General features: G+C 43.6%; 2 protein-coding genes across 4 annotated transcripts in view; one reads left to right on the forward strand and one right to left on the reverse strand.

Moving 5' to 3' along the window:
• The window catches only part of utp18 (UTP18 small subunit processome component), a 39215-nt gene extending 34695 nt beyond the window's left edge, over positions 1-4520 (forward strand). The window contains exon 13 of the mRNA XM_079878875.1: positions 4403-4520. Coding sequence (XP_079735001.1) covers positions 4403-4427 — 25 coding nt within the window. The 3' untranslated portion in view covers positions 4428-4520. The remainder of the gene's footprint in view (positions 1-4402) is intronic.
• A 2710-nt stretch (positions 4521-7230) lies between these two features.
• tnxbb (tenascin XBb) overlaps positions 7231-19409 on the reverse strand; it is a 48461-nt gene continuing 36282 nt past the window's right edge. For all 3 annotated transcript variants that reach the window (XM_079878861.1, XM_079878859.1, XM_079878860.1), the window contains 11 exons: positions 18734-18856; positions 17806-17949; positions 17033-17152; positions 16751-16897; positions 14998-15137; positions 14785-14908; positions 13423-13574; positions 11237-11333; positions 10906-11067; positions 10450-10613; positions 7231-7661 (listed from right to left, as the gene is read on the reverse strand). In XM_079878861.1, the coding sequence (XP_079734987.1) occupies positions 7575-7661; positions 10450-10613; positions 10906-11067; positions 11237-11333; positions 13423-13574; positions 14785-14908; positions 14998-15137; positions 16751-16897; positions 17033-17152; positions 17806-17949; positions 18734-18856 (1460 nt within the window). In that variant the 3' untranslated portion in view covers positions 7231-7574. The remainder of the gene's footprint in view (positions 7662-10449; positions 10614-10905; positions 11068-11236; positions 11334-13422; positions 13575-14784; positions 14909-14997; positions 15138-16750; positions 16898-17032; positions 17153-17805; positions 17950-18733; positions 18857-19409) is intronic.

Below are 19409 nucleotides of genomic sequence, written 5' to 3' on the forward strand. Positions count from 1 at the left end.
GTGACGTAAAAGAAGAGACGCGTGACGTAAAAGAAGAGACGCGTGACGTAAAAGAAGAGACGCGTGACGTAAATGAAGAGACGCGTGACGTAAAAGAAGAGACGCGTGACGTAAAAGAAGAGACGCGTGACGTAAAAGAAGAGACGCGTGACGTAAAAGAAGAGACGCGTGACGTAAAAGAAGAGACGCGTGACGTAAATGAAGAGACGCGTGACGTAAAAGAAGAGACGCGTGACGTAAAAGAAGAGACGCGTGACGTAAATGAAGAGACGCGTGACGTAAAAGAGACGCGTGACGTAAAAGAAGAGACGCGTGACGTAAAAGAAGAGACGCGTGACGTAAAAGAAGAGACGCGTGACGTAAAAGAAGAGACGCGTGACGTAAATGAAGAGACGCGTGACGTAAAAGAGACGCGTGACGTAAATGAAGAGACGCGTGACGTAAAAGAGACGCGTGACGTAAAAGAAGAGACGCGTGACGTAAAAGAAGAGACGCGTGACGTAAAAGAAGAGACGCGTGATGTAAATGAAGAGACGCGTGACGTAAAAGAAGAGACGCGTGACGTAAAAGAAGAGACGCGTGACGTAAATGAAGAGACGCGTGATGTAAATGAAGAGACGCGTGACGTAAAAGAAGAGACGCGTGACGTAAAAGAAGAGACGCGTGACGTAAATGAAGAGACGCGTGACGTAAATGAAGAGACGCGTGACGTAAAAGAAGAGACGCGTGACGTAAATGAAGAGACGCGTGACGTAAATGAAGAGATGCGTGACGTAAAAGAAGAGACGCGTGACGTAAAAGAAGAGACGCGTGACGTAAATGAAGAGACGCGTGACGTAAAAGAGACGCGTGACGTAAAAGAAGAGACGCGTGACGTAAAAGAAGAGACGCGTGACGTAAAAGAAGAGACGCGTGATGTAAATGAAGAGACGCGTGACGTAAATGAAGAGATGCGTGACGTAAATGAAGAGACGCGTGATGTAAATGAAGAGACGCGTGACGTAAATGAAGAGATGCGTGACGTAAATGAAGAGACGCGTGATGTAAATGAAGAGACGCGTGACGTAAATGAAGAGACGCGTGACGTAAAAGAAGAGACGCGTGACGTAAAAGAAGAGACGCGTGATGTAAATGAAGAGACGCGTGACGTAAATGAAGAGATGCGTGACGTAAATGAAGAGACGCGTGACGTAAAAGAAGAGACGCGTGACGTAAAAGAGACGCGTGACGTAAAAGAAGAGACGCGTGACGTAAAAGAGACGCGTGACGTAAAAGAAGAGACGCGTGACGTAAAAGAAGAGACGCGTGACGTAAAAGAAGAGACGCGTGACGTAAATGAAGAGACGCGTGACGTAAAAGAAGAGACGCGTGACGTAAAAGAAGAGACGCGTGACGTAAAAGAAGAGACGCGTGACGTAAATGAAGAGACGCGTGACGTAAAAGAAGAGACGCGTGACGTAAAAGAAGAGACGCGTGACGTAAATGAAGAGATGCGTGACGTAAATGAAGAGACGCGTGACGTAAAAGAAGAGACGCGTGACGTAAAAGAAGAGACGCGTGACGTAAAAGAGACGCGTGACGTAAAAGAAGAGACGCGTGACGTAAAAGAAGAGACGCGTGACGTAAAAGAAGAGACGCGTGACGTAAAAGAAGAGACGCGTGACGTAAATGAAGAGACGCGTGACGTAAAAGAAGAGACGCGTGACGTAAAAGAAGAGACGCGTGACGTAAATGAAGAGATGCGTGACGTAAATGAAGAGACGCGTGACGTAAAAGAAGAGACGCGTGACGTAAAAGAAGAGATGCGTGACGTAAAAGAGACGCGTGACGTAAAAGAAGAGACGCGTGACGTAAAAGAAGAGACGCGTGACGTAAAAGAAGAGACGCGTGATGTAAATGAAGAGACGCGTGACGTAAAAGAAGAGACGCGTGACGTAAAAGAAGAGACGCGTGACGTAAATGAAGAGACGCGTGATGTAAATGAAGAGACGCGTGACGTAAAAGAAGAGACGCGTGACGTAAAAGAAGAGACGCGTGACGTAAAAGAAGAGACGCGTGACGTAAATGAAGAGACGCGTGACGTAAAAGAAGAGACGCGTGACGTAAAAGAAGAGACGCGTGACGTAAAAGAAGAGACGCGTGACGTAAAAGAAGAGACGCGTGACGTAAATGAAGAGACGCGTGACGTAAAAGAAGAGACGCGTGACGTAAAAGAAGAGACGCGTGACGTAAATGAAGAGATGCGTGACGTAAATGAAGAGACGCGTGACGTAAAAGAAGAGACGCGTGACGTAAAAGAAGAGACGCGTGACGTAAAAGAAGAGACGCGTGACGTAAATGAAGAGACGCGTGACGTAAAAGAAGAGACGCGTGATGTAAATGAAGAGACGCGTGACGTAAAAGAAGAGACGCGTGACGTAAAAGAAGAGACGCGTGACGTAAAAGAAGAGACGCGTGACGTAAATGAAGAGACGCGTGACGTAAAAGAAGAGACGCGTGACGTAAAAGAAGAGACGCGTGACGTAAATGAAGAGACGCGTGACGTAAATGAAGAGACGCGTGACGTAAATGAAGAGACGCGTGACGTAAATGAAGAGACGCGTGACGTAAATGAAGAGACGCGTGACGTAAATGAAGAGACGCGTGACGTAAAAGAAGAGACGCGTGACGTAAATGAAGAGACGCGTGACGTAAATGAAGAGACGCGTGACGTAAATGAAGAGACGCGTGACGTAAATGAAGAGACGCGTGACGTAAAAGAAGAGACGCGTGACGTAAAAGAAGAGACGCGTGACGTAAAAGAAGAGACACGTGACGTAAATGAAGAGACGCGTGACGTAAAAGAAGAGACGCGTGACGTAAATGAAGAGACGCGTGACGTAAATGAAGAGACGCGTGACGTAAATGAAGAGACGCGTGACGTAAAAGAAGAGACGCGTGACGTAAAAGAAGAGACGCGTGACGTAAAAGAAGAGACGCGTGACGTAAAAGAAGAGACGCGTGACGTAAATGAAGAGACGCGTGACGTAAAAGAAGAGACGCGTGACGTAAATGAAGAGACGCGTGACGTAAATGAAGAGACGCGTGACGTAAAAGAAGAGACGCGTGACGTAAATGAAGAGACGCGTGACGTAAATGAAGAGACGCGTGACGTAAAAGAAGAGACGCGTGACGTAAAAGAAGAGACGCGTGACGTAAAAGAAGAGACGCGTGACGTAAAAGAAGAGACGCGTGACGTAAATGAAGAGATGCGTGACGTAAATGAAGAGATGCGTGAGATGCGTGACGTAAATGAAGAGACGCGTGACGTAAATGAAGAGACGCGTGACGTAAATGAAGAGACGCGTGACGTAAAAGAAGAGACGCGTGACGTAAAAGAAGAGACGCGTGACGTAAAAGAAGAGACGCGTGACGTAAATGAAGAGATGCGTGACGTAAATGAAGAGACGCGTGACGTAAAAGAAGAGACGCGTGACGTAAAAGAAGAGACGCGTGACGTAAAAGAAGAGACGCGTGACGTAAAAGAAGAGACGCGTGACGTAAATGAAGAGACGCGTGACGTAAATGAAGAGACGCGTGACGTAAAAGAAGAGACGCGTGACGTAAAAGAAGAGATGCGTGACGTAAAAGAAGAGACGCGTGACGTAAATGAAGAGATGCGTGAGATGCGTGACGTAAATGAAGAGACGCGTGAGATGCGTGACGTAAATGAAGAGACGCGTGAGATGCGTGACGTAAATGAAGAGATGCGTGAGATGCGTGACGTAAAAGAAGAGACGCGTGACGTAAATGAAGAGATGCGTGAGATGCGTGACGTAAAAGAAGAGACGCGTGAGATGCGTGACGTAAATGAAGAGATGCGTGAGATGCGTGACGTAAATGAAGAGACGCGTGACGTAAATGAAGAGACGCGTGACGTAAATGAAGAGACGCGTGACGTAAAAGAAGAGACGCGTGACGTAAAAGAAGAGATGCGTGACGTAAAAGAAGAGACGCGTGACGTAAATGAAGAGACGCGTGACGTAAATGAAGAGACGCGTGACGTAAATGAAGAGATGCGTGACGTAAATGAAGAGACGCGTGACGTAAAAGAAGAGACGCGTGACGTAAAAGAAGAGACGCGTGACGTAAAAGAAGAGATGCGTGACGTAAAAGAAGAGACGCGTGACGTAAAAGAAGAGACGCGTGATGAACGCTCGAGCTGCTCGTGATCAGAGACGGGAGATTTAAAGATGTAATGCAGAATCCGTTTCTATCGGCTTTTGGCCACAATAAGTCCATTTCAAGATGAATGAACTTTAACACCTTTAGAGAACGAGTGGATTATTATATGTGAGTTACACTGATGTTCTCCTGTCCACATGTGATCCAGATGTTTTCAGCGTTTGTCTCTTGTCTCTAGGCTTCTGCATTATAACGACTTCTGAAGACGGACTCGTTCCTCTCTGCGAACTCAAGACATCTCCGTTCTTACTATTTCAGTTCAATAAACCTTTGCCTTGTGAATATGAGAACCATTACCCAGTTGTGCAGACGTGCCTTTGTTACATGAACTTACGGTCAAGTCAGTGCTTCTGCTCTTCAGAAGTGAACCTGCAGCAAAGCTTTAAAGTGATTCAGTTTTTATTCAGATATCTGAGTAGCGCTTTATAACACACACTCTTCAGTAGCAGCTTCATCAGGAACAGCGGCCAGGAAAATCCCACGGGAGACGTGTACAAACCTCGGGAGACTCTCCTTCAACTGCACATATACAGAAACAAATTAATTCATACAAATATGTATTTATATAGATTGACAAGAAAGATTGAATCTGGGAAAATGCCTGTGTGTTTTTTACACCGGTTTTCCCATGTTCCGGAATGATTGAGGATCACATGACTTCACTGGAGTCGAAGCAGGAAAGCACTGTGTTCAACACGGATTAAAGCATTTCATGAGTCATTCAAAAGTCATAAATATCTAATGTCAGCGGATCTTTTTCTCCTCTCATGTCTTTATTGTAGATGAAAGAGAATCAGGAGTTCAACTAAAGCAAACGCTGATAATCATAACAGTGAAAACGATTGCAGTGAACCAGTTCATTCTAAATGGTGACAGAAATAGTCAGACTGGTTTGCAGTGGAGATGGAGAAGTTTAATCATCCGCTGCTGAGATTTAATGTTTTATTTGCAGTTCATTTATTTCCCCAAGCCTGTGTCTGGAGGTCAGACAGTTACTGTGTTTCTGCTCATTTACTCCTGTTCGCTTTCAGTCATGAGGCTTGTGAACAACCTTAAGGTTATAAACATACACACATACATATATACACATACATATATACATACAGTTTCCACTGAAATCTGAAGCTGTTCATCACTGATAATAATCATAAATGTTTCTTGAGCATCAAATCATTTCTGAAGGATCATGTGACACTGAAGACAGGAGTAATGATGCTGAACATTCAGCTTTGATCACAGGAATAAATTACACTTTACTGTATATTCACATAGACAACAGCTGATTTACACTAGAATAATATTTCACTGTTTTACTGTATTTTTTACCAAATAAATGCAGCCTTGGCGAGCAGAAGAGATTTGCAAACATTAAATCTTAATTATCATAAAATCTGAATTATTCCAGACTTTTGACTTGGTGTATTCTGAATCTGATGGATTTTTTTTTTTTTTTTTTTTTTTAAGAATCATAACAAACATTTCTTTTTCTTGCAGGATTAACAATTATGTGCTTTTGAAACTTAAATGTCCCCAAACACTTTCAGTGTGTCTGAATCATGTCTGAATATAAAAAAGGACAAATAAAACTAGACTGTTGTCTAAATATATAAACTCATGATGACTGAGTAACAAAGTGAAGTAATCAAGATATCTAGATGTGTTTGATCTAGTAACAGAAGGGTTTGCTGAATTACACGTGTACAAACAATCATATTAGAGAAAACTGATGTGATGACGAGTAATCTGTCATGTTCCCGTCTATTAAAACTGTTGTCCTCTGATGGGCTTCCCTGATCCGAGGTCTGTGATTAATAACCTTAGGCAATATCTGGAGTCTGTAATTGCTGAACAGCAGGATAGCGGAACACTAGATCTTATTCCCGAGGGATCGAGTTTATGAGGGACGAGACGTCGATCGAGGTCAGGCAACATTATTACTATTATTAATATTATTATCAAGAGGATCGAGCTTCAGAGTGCGATTCGCCTGAGGATGTTACAGGATAAAGTCAGGTGAGAATCTACCACAGTACTCACCTTAACGTGTGTAGAAATCCAGTGTTTAATGTTATGTGTCTATGTGGAGTTTTTAATATGCTTTAAGACAAACCATGTGTAAATTCATAAGTCGACAGCATTGCTGAGTATTTCCTCCTTAAAACTGCAGTGAACCAAAGACAGTCTCAAAAACACGCTTTGAAATCGCTGGTGTTTCTGACGTCACAAACTACCTTGTAACCAATCAGATCAACGTGTGATCGTCAACTAGCCTAGAAATCTAGACGCACCCTAGCGGCAGCAACATTTATTTTGGCAGCCAGGGTATAAACTCTCCTTTGACTTTCGAGTTGGAAAAAACAAACTCAGGTCAGGCCAATCACATTGTGTATAGAGTAGGCGGGGCGGGCTTAACATAATGACGACAGAGTTGCTATGGTTCCCTGCTAACTTACTTGAAAACAAAGAATGGCGGCGGCTGCTGGCGAACAGCGATCTGTCGAATCGGCTTTGGCCGCGACTCTGGAGGACTTGGAGTTAAGTTAAGAAAAGAGCAAAGAACGGCACTTAAGTCATTTTTAAAAAAGGAAGATGTGTTCGGAGTTTTGCCGACTGGATACGGAAATAGTTTAATATACCAACTAGCCTTCTTCGTTGCTCTGATTGGTTGTAGCGCTGTCCTATTGCGTGCAGAGGGATTTTGAGAGACAACCGTTTATCCCGCCCCTCGGCTTGAGCCGTGCCAACGGTGAGTTGCCAGACCCAACATCTTGATGTAGGTCTGGCTTGACAGGCTACAACCAGTGGATCTCTGAGCTGGGTGAGTGAGTGGAGGCGGGGCTCATTTGCATATTCATAGAACCTCGCATACTAAATGAGGCAAGGGTGTCGAGTTACATTCAAGATATTTTAAGGCATGAAGATTTTCTTTTCAAGGAAAAAATGCTTAAATATGTAATTTTGTTGATCAAAGATGAGTTTTATGGGATAAAATGATTGACGACAGGGGAACTTTAAAATACTGTTCTTTAATGAGAATCTATTGCCAAAGCTATATCAAAAACAGTAACATACACCCACTTACACAGCTTTTTTTATTTTACGAAATCATTCTGAATGACACTGAAATATGATACAATGCAATATGAATACAAACAGACTCTTGATAGTTCAAGCTGATATAGAGACTCTGGCTTGAAGAAGGCAGTGCATGAGCGTCACCACTGTACAACACAATATATCGGCTACAGCCTCGACGTGTTTCAGGTGGAGTACGTGTGTGTGTGTCGTGATGATGGTGAGGATATATGTGCAGTAATGATGTGTGTGTGTGTATGTCCCGTCTGCAATGTTCAGGGCCGGAACGAAGACGGCCGGAACTTCATCTCAGTGAAGGGAATGGAGAAATCCTTGCCTTTCCACTGCGTCCAGATCACTCCCTGAGGGAACAACACACACACACACACACACACACACACACACACACACACACACACACACACACACACACACTCCTTACAGTGGCATTCATGGTGATAATCTCATGTAAAATAAAAATGAAGACTTGTCATATTTTAAAAAGAGAAAATTAAAGGAAATGTAGCAAGATCTGTGTTAGGTGTAAATCATATGCAATGAGAAAAACAAAAACAATCAAGAAAGTCAAATGGAGTTTCTCCAGCTGTTGAAAAAAACACATACAGAAATTGTATTTTTTCCACCGCATTGAATTGATGCATCACATCGAAGCACTGATTGATACGGATGTGTCGTCACACACACACTCTCACACCAAGTCAAGTCAAGTCAAGTTTATTTATATAGCGCTTTTCACAACATAGGTTGTATCAAAGCAGCTTCACAGTATTAAATTAAAACAATACATCAATGTTTGTTTCTAGTGGAACGTCCACGTTTGGTAATGCTGATCAATAGTATCGTTGATTGATTAATTAAATTAAATATCCCCAAATATCCCCAACTGAGCAAGCCAAAGGCAACAGTGGCAAGGAACCGAAAAACTCCATCAGGTGACCTAATGGAGAAAAAAAAAAACCTTGGGAGAACCCAGGCTCAGTCGGGGGCCAGTTCTCCTCTGGCGTTTATGAACTAGAGGTCGGATTTAACTGTAAGATTAAAAGTATTATATGAATGCCTGGCTGAAGAGATGCGTCTTTAATTTAGTTTTAAACTGGGAGAGCGAGTCTGAGCAACGAACAGTATCAGGAAGACTATTCCAGAGTTTTGGAGCTAAATGTGAAAATGCTCTCCCTTCTTTTGGTGGATCTGGATATCCTAGGTATGACCAAAAGCCTCGAATTTAGTGATCTTAAAGAGCACGATGGATTATAGGGCGATAGAAGATCGGTTAAATAGACTGGAGCAAAGCCGTTTAGGGCTTTATAAGTCAGTAGCAATACCTTGTAATTAATAAGTGACTTTATAGGTAGCCAATGTAGTGATGATAAAATTGGTGTTATATGATCATATTTTCTTGATCTAGTTAGAACTCTAGCGACTGCATTTTGGACTAACTGTAGCTTGTTTATTGAGGATGCAGGACAACCTCTGTCTTGTCTGGATTTAATAAAAGAAAATTGCGCGTCATCCAATCTTTTATATCTTTAACACACTCTGTCAATTTGGATAATTTAGCGTTTTCATCTGGCCGTGATGAAATATAGATTTGAGTGTCATCAGCATAACAATGGAAACTAATTCCATGTTTCCTTATAATATTTCCAAGTGGCAGCATATATATTGAGAATAACAGAGGGCCTAACACAGATCCCTGCGGCACTCCATAGTTTACTGGAGTTATGATCGATTTTTCTCCATTTAAATAGACAAAATGGTAGCGGTCAGATAAATACGATCTAAACCAGCTTAATGCTTGTCCTTGAACACCAGTATAATTTTGTAGTCGATCTAAGAGTATTGTGTGATCTATAGTATCGAACGCAGCACTAAGATCAAGTAAAACTAGTATTGAGATACAGCCTTGGTCAGAAACTAAAAGTAAATCATTTGTGATTTTAACGAGCGCAGTTTCAGTGCTATGATGCGGCCTGAACCCAGACTGAAACTTTTCATAGATGTCATTTTCATGCAAGAAAGAGCCCAGTTGGGCGGACACAACTTTTTCTAGTATTTTAGACATAAAAGGTAGATTTGAAATGGGTCTATAATTTGCTAGATTATGTGGATCTAATTGTGGTTTCTTAATGAGAGGTTTTATAACTGCCAGTTTAAATGTTCTTGGAACATAACCTAAAGATAAAGACGAGTTAATAATATTGAGGAGAGGCTCTTCCACTACAGGTAACACTTCTTTCAGTAGTTTAGTTGGTATAGGATCTAATAAACATGTTGTTGTTTTAGATGAAATGATAAGTTTATTTAACTCTTTTTTTTCTATAGTTGTAAAGCACTGTAATTGTTCTTGCGGGGTGATAATTGAGGCCGAATTATAAGGCGCGATTGAGGATTGAACGTTTACAATTGTGGTTCTGATGTTTTCTATTTTCTCAGTGAAGAACTTCATGAAATCATTACTACTAAACTGTAACGGAATATTTTGTTCAGGAGACATCTGTTTATTTGTTAGTCTAGCCACGGTGTTAAATAAGAACCTAGGATTGTTTTGGTTGTTTTCTATTAGTTTGCGGAGGTGCTCAGCCCTGGCCGCTTTTAGGGCCTTTTTATAACGTGACATACTGTCTTTCCACGCGATTCTAAAGACCTCTAAGTTAGTTTTATTCCATTTACGCTCTAAATTACGGGTTTCTCTCTTTAGAACATGCGTAGTATTGTTGTACCATGGTGCTTTACTTTTCTCTCTGACCTTTTTTAATCTAATGGGTGCAACAATATCCAATGTTCCAGAGAGAATGGTGCTCATAGTGCTAGTTAATTCCTCAAGTTCCAACACACACACTTTCACACACACACTTTCACACACACACACACACACACACACACACACACACACACACACACACACACACACACACACACACACCTGGTGGTTGGTGTTGTACAGGCCGTTGAGGTTTGCCTCGTGGCAGTTAGGGTCACACACACACACACACACACACACACACCCCTGGTGGTTGGTGTTGGTGTTATACAGGCCGTTGAGGTTTGCCTCGTGGCAGTTAGGGTCACACACACACACACACACACACACACACACACACACACACACACACACACACACACACACACCTGGTGGTTGGTGTTGGTGTTGTACAGGCCATTGAGGTTTGCCTCATGGCAGTTCTTGTACCACCAGCCGCCGCGGTAAGACATGGCGCAGCGCGTGATGAAGGGCTGCGGGTCTCGGTCGCGCGTGGAGAACGGGCGCGTGTTGTGGTACGACATCGCGTCACCTGGCAGGAACACACACACACACACACTGTCATCATGAGTATAACATACTACACGAGTACAACCTCATTCTTCCTATCTATATTTGCATGTTCAGAGCAGAGTGTGTGAGTGTGTGTGTGCGTGTGCGAGTGTGTGTGTGAGTGTGAGTGTGTGTGTGTGTGTGTGTGTGTGTGTATGCGCGTGTGTGTGTGAGAGTGTGTGTGTGTGTGTGTGTGTGTGTGTGTGTGTGTGTGTGTGTGTGTGTGTGTGTGTGTGTGTGAGTGAGTGAGTGTGTGAGCGTGTGTGACTCACCGGCTGTGCCCGAGTATCCAGAGACTCTGATGGTGAAGTGTTTCTTTGCACTGTCAACGGAGAACGAGGAATAACGAGCGTAAACGGCCTTGTCTCCGGCTCTCAGGTCCACTCTCAAGGTCATGGGACTCGCTTTAGTGAAGTTATGAAGCAGCTCGTTCCCTAAAGCAGGAGAAGAGCCGTCAGTCCAGCAGAGCACACACACACACACACTCACGCACGCACGCACGCACACACACACACACACACACACACACACACACACACACACAGCTGCATGATGACACGGGAATTTGTAATATTTCAGATATGAACTGGTTTAATCTCTCACCGAGCCAGAATTCCCCATCCAGCGCTCCGAATCCACTACTGTATTCCCGCCAGCTCCGGAAGAAGTTTGTCTTCCCGTCCTTTCTCCGCTGAAAGACCTGGACACACACACACACACACATACACACACACACACACACACACACAGATAAAGGATGAGCCACTCCAACACTGCTAAACGGAAAATGTCTAATATTAGTAGTTTGTTAAAGCAAACATCACTGTTACTGTCACTCATTCGAACCGCTGACGTGTGCTTCACACGAACGAGCCTCATATCACGTGTGGTGATTTTTGTGACGTGCCAATCATCATAAACGCACACAGGGCCCTATCTCGCACCCAGTGCAATTGACTTTGTACAGCGACGCATGTATCATTCCTATTTCTCATCCGCGCACAGCAGACTTTTCCCTCCACAGACGCACGTCGGTAAACTAGGGAATGAACTTGCGCTCCCGGGGGCGGTTCAGGGAAAAGAGGAGGCGTGTTCCGGCGCAAACGTTCCCTGGTGCTATTTTGCAGTTTCAGAAAACAATCGCGCCACTGACCAGGAGAAACCTCGTATAAAGTCAGTGGCGCGTTGCGCATGTTATTCAGATGCTATTTTAAGGGCGCATGCTTGGCCATAATCAATGTAGCATGTGCACAACGCACACACACTTTGATTCTCTCATCTACACAGACGCAGCATTTTTCATTTTTAGAAATCCATACATTATTACAAGGAAAAATATTCCACACGAGGGAAATCATTGTTGTGTCCATGAAGATGTGAAAAATAGGCATAAATCTAGCTTACACATTTACCCAAATTATCATACGCCTGTTTAAGTGAAGCTAATCTGGGTGTGTGTCTCCATCCCCAATGTCACTTCTCTGTGTTTTACGGCCCTGACGAGAACGTCGGTCTCCTCGGCTGTGAACCGCTCCTGGCAAATCCGCCGTTATAATAGCAATCCGCCATGGAACAAGCGCGTCTGTTCTTAAAGGGAAAGTGAGATGACGCTCTGATTGGTTTATTTCACGTTACGCCCAAACCACACCTATGAATAATGAAGCTACTTCAGACCAACACATTTTAGATTTGCGTCGGGCCGAGATCCTCCCACAAAGTTACTTATGTTTCGCGCTTGATACTTGCGTTTCAGATCGTTAAAATAGGGCCCATAAAGTGTGTGGTTTGGGACGAGGCCCTGGAGGAGTCCGCTCCGTCGTCTCGTTCGCAGTAGAGGAGTCGTGCTGCTGATACTGCAATGCTTTGGCAATGTGAATGGAAAAATATTGTTCATGCAAATAAAGCATATTATTACACGGCTCTGTGGAATACTTGATTCTGATTGGTCAATCGCTCCATCCAGCGGGATATTATTCCCAGATAACAGCCTCTGAGAACAAACACAGGCTCATCCGGGTCACTGAAGTCAGCAGCGCTATACACTCGCTAGGAACGGGTTTTCTTCGTGGAAGTTTTGCTTTTGGTGAGCTAATAAAATATTAAAACTCAGTCGAATCAATATTTTGTGTACAGTTATTTAATTATGCCATCCAGTATCGTGGACTCGCGCTCTCTTGTTTATATTGTTTTGTTCACTGTTGGATTATAAGATAAATCAGTTTAATCTGAAATCAATATCTCCATAATTATGTATGAGGTGAAATGCTGAGTAATAAGTGTTATGACAGTAAACCGTATCTCTTAAATGTCCGTCTAATTTGATCTCCCGCTGAAACTGCTCTCTCCGTGGAAGCTTTGCGTTTAAAGAGCGAATGACATATTTCAACTCAGATCAATATTTCGTGTCTAATTATTTACTTCTGTGGCAAGTATCCGTGTAATAAGCAGGATAATGTACAGCCAGCCGGTTGTTATCTCAGAATAAACCCCAGGTGTGTGTGTGTGTGTGTGTGTGTGTGTGTGTGTGTGTGTTATCTCAGAATAAACCCCTTCAGGCTGATAAAGAACTGATCCTGATCACCTGATCTGGTTTATTCTGAGATAACAACCGGCTAGATGTACGTTATCTCTTACTTAAAACTGAGTGAGAGTCATCGAGTCATCCGTCCAGTCAAACACTGCCGAGAAAGTGTGTGAAAAGATTAATTATTCTTCATAAGTATTGTCCTCGCTCCGGATAACCGGATCCCCGAGTGAGCTGCTATCGAGTCGCGAGATGAGCCTCGTACCGTCCAGCCGCCTCCGTCCGTCTCCATGTCACAGTAAACCATCAGAGGCTTTCCCCCCCGGCCCTGCGGAAACACATCCACGATCCCCGACTCCTGCGCTCCGTTCTGCTGCTCCTGGGAACAATCAGTGGGAAACGGGAACCGGAGATTCCCTGAGGAGAACAGAGAGAGAGAGAGAAAGAGAGAGAGAGAGAGAGAGAGAGACCATGAAAACAGCTCAAGATCAAAGTGTGAAAATGAAACAAATAAGACTTTTGGTAACACTTTATTTTGATGGTCCCTTTTGAACATTCTAATAACTATAAATAACTTTGCAACTACATGTTAACTAACTCTCATTAGAGTATTAGTAGACTGCTTAATATCTCCTAACTCTATTGTGTTGGTCCTCCAACAGATATTCTACTGACTATAAGTAACTTTGCAACTACATGTCAACTTATTCTAAGTCTACTAATACTCTACTATCACTCTAATCAGAGCTAGTACACATGTAGGTGCAACGTTACTTATAGAAAAAAAGGGACCATCAGAATAAAGTGAAACCAGACTTTTTCCACAGAAGGATAATGAATGCAGTGCATCTTGACCTCACAATGATAATCAGTGACACAGTATCATTAATAAATGTTTTAAAGGGGACATATCATGAAATTCTGACTTTTCCTGTGTGTAAGTGCTATAATCGGTGCTTCTACCGACCCAGAAAACATGAAAAGTGAAACCCAGTAACTGTGTTCTGGTGAGCCTTTCTCTGCAAGCATGACAGAAAAGAAGCCGATCAGATTTCACTCTCCTTCTGACGAATGAAGAGGATCTTATTATAATATTACCGTTTTTATTGTCATATATTGTGGTTGAGCACAGACGAGCACTGAACACTATTGACCAGAACATGTCACCGCTGTCTTATAAAGACCTCAGGAACTGTGGACACTTGTGGAGAAGTTAAACATGATGATGAGATGATCAGTGTAACTCCACAACAACTACAGAAATGTCTCCACTAACATCCAGAAACTCTTCCTGAGTCTCTCCGTAAGGCTGCACTCGCTACTGGTGATTCTGGGATTCTGGATGAGTGAGATTGGCCTGTTTTGTTATTGCCGGAGTTTCTGAAGCTTGTGTAAAGACTCCGCCCTCTTCTGAACAGAGGCGGAGCTAAAGCTCATTTGCATTTAAAGGGACACACACAAAAAGGGCCAAATTTGAAAAGCTATAATAAATGATCTGGGAGTATTTTGAGCTGAAGTCGGTGGAGACGGGTGTGGAGGAGAACTCAGCCACACACACACACACACACACACACTCACACACTCACACACTCACACACACACACACACACACACACACACACAGTACCGGTGCTGAAGTCGGTGGAGATGGGTGTGGAGGAGCTCTCGGCCCGCAGGACAGCTGTGTATCGGGAGGACGGGATCAGCCGGCTCAGCTTCAGCTCTGTCACTGTGGGATCGACCGTCACTTCCTGTGAAGAACACACACACACACACACCATCTTACCACCGCGGCATCACTCACTCATCACTCACACTAATCACACGCTGGGTTTCTGACCTGGATCTCCTGGCCGTCTGTGAAGTAGCTCAGCTTGTAACCACTGATGGCGGACACAGGTGGTTTCCATGACAACAGTGCAGTGCGAGGCGTCACCTGACTGGCCTTCAGATCACGAGGACCTTCCACTGTTTTACCACCTGAAACATACAGAGGATTCACCTTCAACACAAACAGGTTTCAATGAGAAGCGATGTTTAGAGCTATATCTTTATCATTATAGTTATCGTCCTTGGAGTGAATGGGCCTTTAAAGAGCCCATATTATATCCTTTAGGTCTTGATGTACTTTTCAGGCTGTACTAGAACAGTTTTTCCTGCTTGAATGTTGACTATTTTCCTCATATTCTCCATTGTTGCGGCTCCTCTCTTCCCAGTCTGTCAGTAACGCTTTGTTCACTTCCTGTCTCTATGAAGCCCCTCCTTCTGAAAAGCACACTGTGCTCTGATTGGTCGGCTGGAGCAGTGTGTTGTGATTGGTCGAGCGCTTCGAGTGTGTTTGGGAAATGCCCCGACCCTTACCATAACCGCCAGTTTAACACACTAACTCAACCAGGCCCCGCCCCTTTATTCTGCGTATGAATTATTATAATGAGGAATATTGTGACGTGTTCGTTCCCGGAAGAAACTCAAGATACAGTGGAGGCGTTTCAGGAGTTCAGAAACACTGACACTGATGTAGAGAAGAACTGGAGCTCCTTCAAACAGCAACAGTAAAGAAAGTTGAACAGCAGAATTGGTCCTCTTTAAAGTGATCCTCTACAGCTGTGCGATCTTGAGCAGAACTGATGTTGGACGCCCAGGGATAATCATTACTCGCATTTCCTCAGGGACAACGGACAGGGTTTATCGGACCGTTTGTGATCCGATGTGGATTCTGAACACCATACAAGGCAGAAATATTTATATGAAATGCAATAGACTATGTACACTAACCATTACTATAGTAAACATGGTAAATACGACCGCTTGAAGAGATCAGACAAATCATACAGGCGATCACGATCATGCTTTTATTTGATCTGTCAGTGCGTCTCGTCTCTTTATAACGGACTGTCTGATATCCATTCTCGACTGAATAAGTGTGTCCTCTTTCTTTTGTGAAATAACGGTAAACCACTTTACTTCAATGTGACTAATGTGCAATCTTGACACAAATTAGTTCATTATGATGTATCACTTTTAATTGTAAAACTGTGGTTAAACATCGATGCTGGGGTTTTAAATCTTTAAGTAAACAACAAAAATGTTCTATGTTCTAAATGTTCAACAAAAAACTTCTATCATGTTTGTTTTGCGATCTCACTAGTTTCCAGATTTCTTTCTTCTTATATTTTTCTGATAAAATTTCCCTTTGCTGGTGTAACGGAGGCCAGCTAGTAGTTGCTGTGCGAGTAAACCTCACTCCTCTGATCTCCTCTGGTCTTTAGCCTCCTTGTTAGAGCGCCTGACTCTCATGCCGGAGACCCGGGTTCGAGACCCGCACGGAGCGGGGTGTGAAGGACCCGGGTGAGAGGGGTTACATTGGTGAAATGATTTGTGTGCCGTTGTTCCAGAGAGAGGTGTGTTACGGTGTGTTGGGGTGTGGAGCTTCAGGCCCGACAGCACAGTGTGTTTTGGGCTCGCTGCTCCAGTCTCGAGGCTATCAGCCCCGCCCGCCCGCCCGCTTAAAGCCCTGCTCGCACTGGCCCGACAGTGGAACCGTGGCTACTGAGGACAGTATCTCTGACCTCTGACCTGTGGTGACCTCTGACCTGTGGTGCTGAAGCTTGCGGTGGCTCTGGAGCTGCTCAGATCTCTCAGTCGGCTCTGGATGCTCACGCTGTACCGGGTCGAGGATCTCAGCGCCTGCAGCTGCTCTTCGGCTGCGTTTCCGGACACTTCCATGGTTATTCCAGGGGCTGATGGAGGGAAACACAGGAGGGTCATCTTTCAGCAATGATGAAAAGTGTGTCTTTCACTTCTGACAAACCATGAACCACATTTTAGCATCATATAGAGGGTTTATGCTGAGACAGTGCAGATCTACAGCATACCTGCGTCTGAGCTGTACACGATGATGTAACGGTCGACGGTCGCCAGGGCGGGTCTCCATAGCAACAGCGCTTTACTGTCGGTGACGTTTATGACCCGCAGGTCTGTTGGAGGATCAGGCACTGAGGGAAGAGTTGAACAGTCGTTTAGCAGATGCTTTTGACCTAGCATACACACAACACATTACAGACTTCTATAATTCAGTGTTAGGCTGCATAGATTAGGTCAGCCGGAACCGGGAACACTCCCCATAAATCCTGATGTACTCGTTACATCATAAGAAGAATGGCGTCTACGCTAATATTAGTCTCTCTGTTTATCCGACGTCTGCGTTTTCTCAGGTTTGCATTTTTGAGGTTTGCGCAGAGATAGTGGATCATCATTTGCACCTTGTTCTCAGTGAGAGCGGTGTGTGTTAGCGGCCCCTAAGTTAATAACTAATGATCTTCGCAACGGAAGTGAATCAATTAAACTAACTTTATCTGGACAATAACTTTATTCTAGATCTGCTGTAAAGCCGAAACAATCTGTTACTGTAATCTCCTATTATCACTGTAAAGCTGCTTTGAAACAATCCATATTGTTAAAAGCGCTGTATAAATGAAGGAGACTTGACTTGACGACTTTTAATTCAATTTTTTTTCAAGTTATTTTTATACTGTACAACATTTCAACCCACCAAATTAGTTTAGTTGCTGCCTTACATGGACTTGAAAACCTTTCTTTGATCAGTCTCAGCTCCCCTGTGTGAGTGTTTGTGTAATGAGAGACTCACGGGTGGTCACAGTGTCTGTGATGGAGTCGCTCTCGTCTTTTCCGAGCACCGACGTCACGCTGACCTCGTAGGAGGAGCCGGGAGACACCGGAGTGAGATCCAGACGGAGCGTCTCTGAGTCCACACTGACCGAGACCGGCTCACCTGCCGTCACACACACACACACACACACACACACACACACACACACACACACACATCTGACCATGAACAGGGAACTAATTACAGCCTCACATTTCTGTCAGCAGGGTTAGTAACAGCAGGTGCTTAAAGTCCCCCTGAAATCAAAAGAGATAATTCATATTTTCTTATGGAATGTGTATATCGGTTCCTTGTAATCTTGAATCAGAATAACTTCCCCTTCTCTGATGACGAGGGCGGATCCACCAATAGCAAACCACAATCATCCAATCAATTCCACACGGACAAAATCAAGCCCCGCCCACATTTGTTCTTGTTCCAAAAGCGTTTCACTCGGATATATATGGAAGCTTGTTTCCGCCACAGAATAAAACATTTTAAAACATAATTGTGACTTTTTATCTTACAATTGTTTACATCTCGCAATTCTTACTTTATAACTCGCAATTGCGACTTTATATCACGCAATTCTGAAAAAGTCAGAATTGCAAGACATAAACTTGCAATTGTGAGATAAAAAGTCGCAATTACCTTTTTTATTTTTTATTCTGTGGCGGAAACAAGCTTCCATAGAAATACGGCACAATAGGAAAGATTTCCCTTTCATGCTCAACATTTCATAAAACGTTAAAGCTCAGGGGGTCAAAATCAATATTATATGAGTTTTACAGTCTCACAATTTATTCAACCCAAAACCATGCAGTAATAGGACTGTGGGACACAAGCTGGCAGCGAATGAATGCGACGTGTGTTTCTAATGCTCTTTTGAAACTGATGTTTGCGTTACCTTCTTGTACGTGAGTGTGTGTGATCTTGAATCCGGACACCTTGCTCTTGGGTTTGGCCCAGGACACGGTGAAAGAGCTGTCGGTCACATCGCTGAAGACCAGATCAGACGGAGGCTCCGGGCCTGAACGAACATTAAAATCAGGTCAGAATGAGAAAGAGACAGAGATGGAAAGAAAGAGAAGTTGTTCCCAATAGAGAGTCCTCACAAAAAAGGTCAAGGATAAGGGGGAACAACAAATAAACCAGAGAGATTTAAAGGGAAGAAATGTGAGGTAAAAGATGTAAGGAAGAAAACAAAACCAGAATAAAACATTAAGCAGTACTTGTTTACTTGCATTCACAATTCTCTGGTCTCTGTGAAAACCCTCACATAAGTCTGCGGGTTATTTCAGGGACAACATGAGTGTATATATGTGCAGTCGAAACATATATACAGTATATAGGCCAAGGCCTATACAGAGTCCACAGAAACCTGGCTGTTAATGACGGACACGAGATCCTGCACAGAAAACACAAGCATGATATTATGATGCTGCTCATTTCAACCTGGAGAGGAGAAGAAAAATGCAAAGACGAAATGAGTGAGGAAGTGAAGGTGAACAGCCGTCAAGTCATTTCATTAAAAGAAGCACAGTTTGTGTTGTGTTGGCCAACATGGAGCAGGTTACGTGAGA

The sequence above is a fragment of the Squalius cephalus genome, assembly GCF_949319135.1.
Source record: "Squalius cephalus genome assembly, chromosome: 8".
Taxonomy (NCBI): Eukaryota; Metazoa; Chordata; class Actinopteri; order Cypriniformes; family Leuciscidae; genus Squalius; species Squalius cephalus.